Below are 8,521 nucleotides of genomic sequence, written 5' to 3'. Positions count from 1 at the left end.
TTTAATATTAAAACGGCGCGATATTTATTTCTCAGCCATAATTAAAGAATATATCCAAATAGTTATAAACATGTTTTGTTATTGACTGTATAAAATTATGTAAAGTATTGTTATATTGTTTGGTCAGTATGTATTTAATAAATGATAAAGCCTTTTAAAAATAAAATGAATGGTCCTCTTCATCTTCAGTCTTCTATAAATATTTTGCTTGTACATACATACGAATATTCTGTTTATAATGTCATTTAAATGATCAAGAATATGTTTTAAGAATCAAGCTTTTGTTTATATATTTAAAACAACAAGAATAATAATTAATAGTAAGCACTGCCATTGTAGATAGATTAATAAAATAATGTGTTTATTAATAGATTACTTATAAGGTTTTATTAAATATATTATAACATTAAATATTCGTTCTGTTTATTTCAATAGAATTATATATTATGTATATATAAAATTATTGTTTTTAAAAGAACCTACTGTCTCCGTAATCTGTTACCTATTAAAATTAAAAAAAAAACAATTTGATAATAATATTAAAATGAATTCATAACAGGCATGCATTCATTAGTAATAGTATATGTTTACCACCACAAAAAGTCCAGTTTTATTGAGCCCCTATTCTTTGTTTACAATAACTGTTTTCTTATACAACAGGGGGAAAACTGTCTCACCAGATTTTAAGTGATACCGCCCTGGACACTTTCAATGTCAGAGGGCTCGCGAGCTCGTGGCCGGTATTTTAATAATTGGTACGCTCGTGTCTTAAAGTAAAGTAAACTATGTTCAATAATACTTCAGTAAGTAGCACCACAAAGTAGTAATGCGCGACAAGAGTAGTACTACAGCGACCACGGCTTTCAAAGATAAAAATTCAAAATTTCGATTAATTTGTTTTATAAATTCCTCATTGAAGAGATCTACTGTATTTTCTATCCGATCCCTTAGCTCGTTACAATATTATAACGACATAAATTTATTTTATCCAGGGGTCTACCGCCCGAGACAAAAACATTAGCTCACGATTTATCACGTGACCATTTCCATACAAATTTGCTGTTAAAGAATCACGCCTATCGCAAATTGATTTTTTTTTTCAATGGAATCTCGCTGTTGGCCTCTACAGCTCAGAACTGTAGCTCAGAACTGTCAGGGCTGTTTTGGCGAGCTTAGCTGACCCTGAAACGATGGAGATCCCGCGACTCGCGCAAGGGTGTCTCCTGTGAGACTCGAACCTCAGCTTGGGCCGTCGCGGGGGGGTCAATAGCCTGAAGGCCAGGACGGAAGCTCACTGGAGTGAGCAAAGTACGAAGTTAAGGTCCTGACCTTTCCCGGTGAAGGCGGTTTTTTCACTACGCAAAGTGAATTAGTCCTAATCTCAGTTTATATACACTTAGTTACTGATGTCATTGTCAGTTGTCATTTGTCACCAAAGCGGGAAAGATATTTGTCTGTGGTTGACATTAGACGTAAGATGTTGAAGAGCGAAACCCAAATTCAGTAGTATTATACAGTCAAATAGAATATAATTTAACTGTTGGGAATTAATATTTATGTACTTTTGAAATTCTAAATTATTTCACTATTATTCAAGTACTAATCGCATATTTCATTTAAAACTAATAATGCTTCAGTTATAAAATATAAAAAAATCGAAATCAGAATGTTTGAATGGGCTTACAGTGGAGCTAATAAAGCTGTACCAAGAAATGTGGGCCCCGAATGTGCATATTTTTTATCAACACAACGAAAAATAATTGAAACAATTATTGTGACAAGTGTTTGTATATATTTTATTGTAAGTATTATATTAATTTTTCGCTGTTTTCATCTAAGTGAAGCCTTATAACTTAATTGACGCACGTTACTACATAATTATAATTTAATTAAGAGCCCTAGATTTAAAAAAGGGTATAAAATGTTTCTAATAATATATATCTGATTTTATTATTTTTTTACCAAGGTTAAAACATATCCAAAGTTAAACATTCCAAATGAAGATTCATATGTTAAAAGTGACAGAGGTGGGAAGAGATTACTAGTGATTTTACTTGCCTTACTATGGGGTATGGAAATTGGTTTCAAATTTGCATCACGAACTGTAATATACTTATTGAATCCATGCCATGTTACTACATTAATTCAAGTAAGTATCATGAGGTAATCCAGTCTAATATTTGATTTTAATTTAGTATGTCTTCTTACTTTATAATGATTAAGGTCATGTTTCATGGTCATCAAATTTAAAGCCATATATTTGGGTTTCAGATATACTTGTTGTCTGCGCCACCTAGTAAAACAGTTACAACTCTGTTTAGAATTCACTTAAATTTGCTAAATGGACCACTTTTAGCTTTTCTCTTTCCAGAGACTGCGTCAAGAACTGTAAGTTTAAAAAATAAAATAAATATAAGTACAGAATATATAAGAATAGTAGTTGCTACATTTCATTATGGTTGCATTTTTTCTGTTGGCCATAACATATTAAATTGTAATGAAAAAAAATTATAAAGAAAAAGTATTGTAAACTACATTAATATACTCTACCAATCTATGAATTTGCCTTAGATACTTGCAGAAGCTGCACTGTATTGGATACAACATGGAATGATGTTTGTGATACCATATTATTTGCTCAGAATTGGTGGTGGGTAACTTATCAGTGCTATCTTAATTATACTTATATTATGTATAAAAATATATTTATAAGTATTTTTAATAATGGTTTATTTTACAGGTGTTTATAACATAGAGCCCTTTTGGGACTTCAATTGGGCTATATTTAGTTATTCTCTTAATCTGCTATATCACTTCATTATTTTACAAATAATTGCCATAGTAAGTTAAATATTCAAATACAATAGTATTTTAGTGTGACATAAAATTAGACAAACAAATATTTTTTTCTGATCTGTTGTTTGCATTAGATTGAGGAAAGAGATGTCAACTTTTCTAAGTAGTTTGTTTTTATTTCAGCCAGCACAAGTTAACCTTAACCATATGCTGTGTCCAGCAATATTAGATCCATTTGATGGTGCCTGGTATCGCATAGCTGCAGTATTACATCAAGCTATTTTGTGCCCTATGTTATGCAAACTGTTTTGCCTTATGGCAGAATTTTGCTTGACAAAGTTTCCACCTACAAAAGTGAAACCAAAGATGAAGGATAATTTGTTAGATAATATCTTAGAACATAAAGAACACGTTGAATAAAAGATATGAAACGGTATAAAACAATAAATTGTTCTGATAAAATTTCACTACATCCATTTTGTGGAGGTTAATCATAATGTGATATTTGGCAAAGCCTATATGTTCAGCACATGATAGTTACAAGATTTAGAAATGCGCTAAATTTTTTATTTAAATAGAAATGCGCTTGATTGCTTTCAATTTCGCACAGAGATCTTTGTTTGATGACAAAAACATTTCACAATTAAAATGTTGAGCCATATGAAGTCTTTTAATCAAATATATTATTTTTAAAGAAATGTGTTCTTTATATTTAATATTTTATTTATGTTATGGTAAAAACAAAGACTGTTTATTACTTTATTGCAATTGGTGTAATATACATTTGCAGTAGGTGTAAAATTTTATTTGTGTAAAAAATATAACAAGCAAGAAAAGGAAATAGAAACCTACATTCATTATTAACTAAAATAGAATAAAGGAATGTTTACATCACAAGACAAAAATATTTTTGCCACTACCATCATGAAAATTAATATTTATGAGATAGAATATTATATAAACCTATATTAAATATTACTAACCTATCAACATTGTCATGACTAGGACATTAAGCACTTATAAGTATTTTATGTTTTAGGTATATTAGATTAGCCTAGGTTTATAAAAACATACATTCAAAACATTAGTAATGATTTCATGTGAAACCTAGCATAACTGAAATTAATACTTAACAGAATAATAAATAAAATAAGTTCTTGCACTTTAGTAAGTAAGTTCAATAAAATAAAGTGCTTTGATAGGATCATACTTTTTTTTTAAATATATGTTGCAATTTTGTTATTTTGGTAATATGGGAATTAATTGATTTACTCGAGTGAATTTCTATTTTAATTTCTATTATGTAAATCATATTTAAATTGCACCGCTTTGTAGCAAATAACATCATACAACTTGTATGTTGTTATTTGCTACAAAGTGGGTGGATGTTAGTTACTGTGATACAAGGTACATAGTAATATACTTTCTGTACTTCCTGCTTACCCTTAAATCCTAAAATATACAAAACTTGCAAATTACTGTATCTCAAGTATAAAAATTGAAACTAGACTTGTGAGTTAATATTGAATAGAGTGAAGCTTAATAAAATACCATCTTTGGACATCACTTAAAATATTTACATAACTAAAATATCACACTCTATTGACTAGAATAATTTTCAAACTAAACATTATACTTTACATCAGCCATCTAGAGGTAATCCTACATACACCATTGATACTTCAGTATTTCCATACACTGCTGAGACTGTTGGATATAATTTAGTGTTGAATGGAAGATCTGCAAAATATTGTTAAAATGTTTATTCTGTAAAGCAAATATACAAAAATAATCTAAATTAACATTCAATAACTTACTTCTGAATGCAACTCCTAAAAATTCATATTTCTTCTCAAAACATAAAGTGCCTGAATCACAATCCAAAATGACTCTTACTCGTTCACCAACCTTAAAAATAGTAGTGGAAGATATATAAAATCAAATGATTTTGTATCTGTAAATATCAAATTAAACACTAGAGCAAATTAAATATAACTCCTACTTGATATTTTGGACTGTTGTTCATCATGGGATAGTCCCCTTGAGTTTCTCCATTATGTAACAATATATTATCAACAAGATTCCACCCCCAGCTGGACTCATCAGAACCTAGTAAGCCCACATAACCTTGACATTGCAATGGTGCTTGTTTAGTTGAAACTCCTATAACAGCAACAGTACCCAATGGTCCCTCCCAAATAACTTCCCAGGCATGTCTTCCTCTACTAAACCCAATTTTTCCCCTACAGGCATCTGTACTTTGTGCAACCGGATTTCTAAAATAAACCAAATTAAATTTATTATACATACAAAACTTCCATAATCAATAAAAATACATAACCAACAATTCAACACTTGTACAAATTACTATTGTTATTACCAAAGCAAAGACAAATTTTACCTGTGAAGAGTGAATCCATTTGGTTTAATGTAAATATTTCGTGAACAGTCATAAGGGCTCCATGCATGAAGGTATGCTCTTAACTTAGTTTTATATGTAGGTAAATTTGAAAGTAAGTCAGATCTCAACACTTCCTCAGACAACCTTCTGATGCAGTGAAATCGCCACAGTTCGTTGTTTTCGTCACCGAGAATTCTAAACCACGTTTTACATACTAACATGCAATTCTTCAAATCCTTCAAGTTAAGAAAAGAGAAAATATTTTCTAAAATTTGGTCTTTAACAAGTTCAGCAATAACATAATCATTGCTTAAATCATAACCATTCATCATATTAATATTACAGTTACAGATAACTTGTTTGATATACATTGAACATAACTTTATAACCCAGTTTTATAAAAAAGGAACGCTAAAGCGATTTCTTCTGTTGTACTTTTTTACAGGCTTAAATCTCACTGTTTATTTTGCTGTAAATAATTTTTAAGTATAACACCATAATCAAGTTATAACAGATGAAATATGAATTAGGAAGTAGGAACTAATTTATAGTACAGACTACAGAGAATGGACATAGTTGGACAAGTGCTGCTATTTTAAGAACAGACTAGGCATATAAGCGCTGGTTCACAGATGGCGGGAACCGCGCGATTTCAAAATCGCATGGAAATCGCGCGGGTCTTATTTGTATGGGTTATTAAGTAATCGTTCAGACATACCCGCGCGGTTAATCAAACCACACGGTTTCCGCAACCCAACCGTCAGAAAATAGAATCGCGATACTGCCGCGCGTTTTTATTACTATGGAGTCTTTACTTCGCGTTCAGTTGCATTGCGGCTACCGCGCGGTAGCACGGTACATTTCTCTTCCGGTGACACGCTTGGCCTCAAATGCGTTTCAGAGCTTGAAATATCTTGCCTGATCAGTTCAATTAGTGCATCAAAAGATTTAATTGACATTCTCATATAGTCAAAAAAATTGTTATCATATATTCTTAAATTGGGATATAACGTTACGAACTGACCATGTACTAGTCGGTCACTTAATACTGGATGCACCCAATACCGCCTTTTTCTTTTCTTTCGACCTCCATTTTGAAACTGACGCTATACCCGCACGAAAATCATTCCAACCGCGGTGTCTGACTAGCATCACAATTTTGCGGTTTCGAACAGCGCGATTCGTAAACCATGCAAAGAATAATACATATGTTACTCATCCCTCGAATTTCATACTAAGCCAATATATTACACATAAGACATACTTCTAAATTTTTTAATACATTCAGTGCACCTACTTCATATAGTTCTCTATGAGTAATTTATAATATATTAAGTTTATACTATTATCTATATAATAGAATCTATTACATTCGGGCTTAGACTTCGCAGCATAGAGCTTCGCAGTCAGAGTCACTACTTGTTTGAGTTGCTAGTTTTTGCATAACGTATCTCGGAGGAACTTGTCTCACAAAAGGAATTAATATTCGATACTTATTATAGAAGGTATTAATTCGGTACTTAATCTAAAAATCGATTCCAAGACTACTTGGTATCGATACATTTTGCGTATCCCTAACTGTCGTGTCTGTCAAAGTTCTGACATAATAACTTGGTCGCTGTTTTGTCTTTTCAGACTTCAATTTTCTTCGTAGTTTGTCTTGTTGTGAGTTGTGACATCATAATTCGTTTAATAAATCGAATAAAGTTGCTTGTTGAGAGGCTTGTAAAGTTACCTCCAGGAAAATCCATCAGCTTTTCCACAATGTCATCATCTATGACCAGTTGCTTTATTTCATGTTTATTATTATGCCTGGTTTTGACCACTGATAACGTTGTCCTAGCTAATGAGAACGATGTAGAAAGCATTTCTAAAATTGGACAAGGAATGGGCCATATCATGAACATTTATTACTGGTAAGTTATTTTTTAACTATTATTAATAGTATTAACATTTCTGTACCTAATCATGTGTTACAGCTATTCATGCGGCTATAGGAAAGTGTTTGAAGACTATGCTGGAATTATACAGCAAAAATATCCTGAAATATCTGTTCTTGGTGCAAATTATGATCCACCTGGCTTTAATATGTATCTTTCAAGATTGATTGTAAGTATTTATTAGCATTTAAATTTTGATTACTTATATTAAAGCTATAGTAGTAATTTTAGTAACTCAAAGTAATAATATTACAAGGACATTTGATATTGTAAAACTGCTGGACTGTTTAAAAAAAAATTCTAATTTGAAATAGTACATTACCTCTCATGATGATAGACTGTAAAGTATTTTTAATAGAGTTAGATTCAGTAAAAATGTTTATAATAACCCAATAAAAAAGAGTTTAAAAAAAAACTCTTGATAAAAGATCACAGTGATACATTTATGGTATTTTTGAATTGTGCAAAAGTATATAGCAATACCAAATTAAATATGCAATAATACATTCTTTAAACCTTTGTATCCTTATCCTAATACATACACATTACATATTCATTGATAATAAATATAAAAATAAAATGTTAAGTTCATACAGGTGAAACCTAGCAAACAATAATTAAAATAAATTCCAGTTAAAATAGTTGAGAAGTTTAACATTTTCTGTTTGTTACAGGGATTTGGGAAAATGATAGTAATAATGTGCATTCTAAGTGGAGTTAATATATTTGCCTGGCTTAATAAGCCACAGCCTTCATGGTGGAGCTGGTGTTTAGAAAACAAGCTTTATGCTTGCATGATGATGTTTTTTATGGCTAATATGATTGAAGGCCAACTAGTATCTTCTGGCGCATTTGAAATATCACTTAATAACATTCCATTGTGGTCTAAATTGGAGACAGGAAGAATTCCACAGCCACCAGAGCTATTTCAAATAATAGACAATACATTGCAATTTTCAAAAATGGAAATGCCTTCTAACAATTTTGGCCAGTAACAAAAATGAAACATATCCTACAAACCATTTGTTTTAGTGGTCCACTTTCTGGTTACTAACTATTTGGTCATGTTTATGTTAAGGAAGCGTAATATAAGTTGTTGCAATATAATGAAAGATTACCAATACTAGTTATTTCTTTAATATTGTAAAACTATTTCTCTTGACTATAGCAACAATACCTAAGTTTATATAATGACATGCATTATTGTGAGATTTCAGTGATACATTCTTTATCTTATCTTTTGATACGTAAAATTTGCTTTAATACTGAATGAAACATTTACCCTACTTTGGACATAGAGAAGTTATCTAGTCAGGTGATAAATGATTCAAATAGTAATGTCAAGAGACAAAAGGTGGTAGATTAAATAAAAAATTGTGTGTAT

At 30.8% G+C, this 8,521-nt stretch overlaps 3 protein-coding genes across 3 annotated transcripts; 2 read left to right on the top strand and 1 right to left on the bottom strand.

Annotated features, from left to right (window-relative positions):
- The first annotated feature begins 1,467 nt into the window (after window positions 1-1,467).
- On the top strand, window positions 1,468-3,457 carry LOC110999827 (transmembrane protein 164). The gene is made up of 6 exons (XM_022269063.2): window positions 1,468-1,801; window positions 1,967-2,149; window positions 2,272-2,388; window positions 2,572-2,650; window positions 2,741-2,841; window positions 2,980-3,457. The coding sequence occupies exons 1-6, from the start codon at window positions 1,667-1,669 to the stop codon at window positions 3,214-3,216; spliced, it is 852 nt and encodes a 283-aa protein (XP_022124755.2). The 5' UTR covers window positions 1,468-1,666; the 3' UTR covers window positions 3,217-3,457.
- Window positions 3,458-3,559: 102 nt separating this feature from the next.
- On the bottom strand, window positions 3,560-5,739 carry LOC110999833 (F-box/SPRY domain-containing protein 1). The gene is made up of 4 exons (XM_022269068.2): window positions 5,198-5,739; window positions 4,799-5,072; window positions 4,614-4,704; window positions 3,560-4,536 (listed from the first exon to the last, which is right to left on the bottom strand). The coding sequence occupies exons 1-4, from the start codon at window positions 5,566-5,568 to the stop codon at window positions 4,439-4,441; spliced, it is 834 nt and encodes a 277-aa protein (XP_022124760.1). The 5' UTR covers window positions 5,569-5,739; the 3' UTR covers window positions 3,560-4,438.
- Window positions 5,740-6,825: 1,086 nt separating this feature from the next.
- Window positions 6,826-8,520, top strand: LOC110999831 (thioredoxin reductase-like selenoprotein T homolog CG3887). Its single transcript, XM_022269066.2, has 3 exons — window positions 6,826-7,113; window positions 7,177-7,306; window positions 7,812-8,520. The coding sequence occupies exons 1-3, from the start codon at window positions 6,962-6,964 to the stop codon at window positions 8,130-8,132; spliced, it is 603 nt and encodes a 200-aa protein (XP_022124758.1). The 5' UTR covers window positions 6,826-6,961; the 3' UTR covers window positions 8,133-8,520.
- The last annotated feature ends 1 nt before the right edge of the window (window position 8,521 follows it).

This window comes from Pieris rapae, chromosome 16 (genome assembly GCF_905147795.1).
Source record: "Pieris rapae chromosome 16, ilPieRapa1.1, whole genome shotgun sequence".
Lineage (NCBI taxonomy): Eukaryota > Metazoa > Arthropoda > Insecta > Lepidoptera > Pieridae > Pieris > Pieris rapae.
This window is presented reverse-complemented; position numbering and strand designations above follow the sequence as displayed.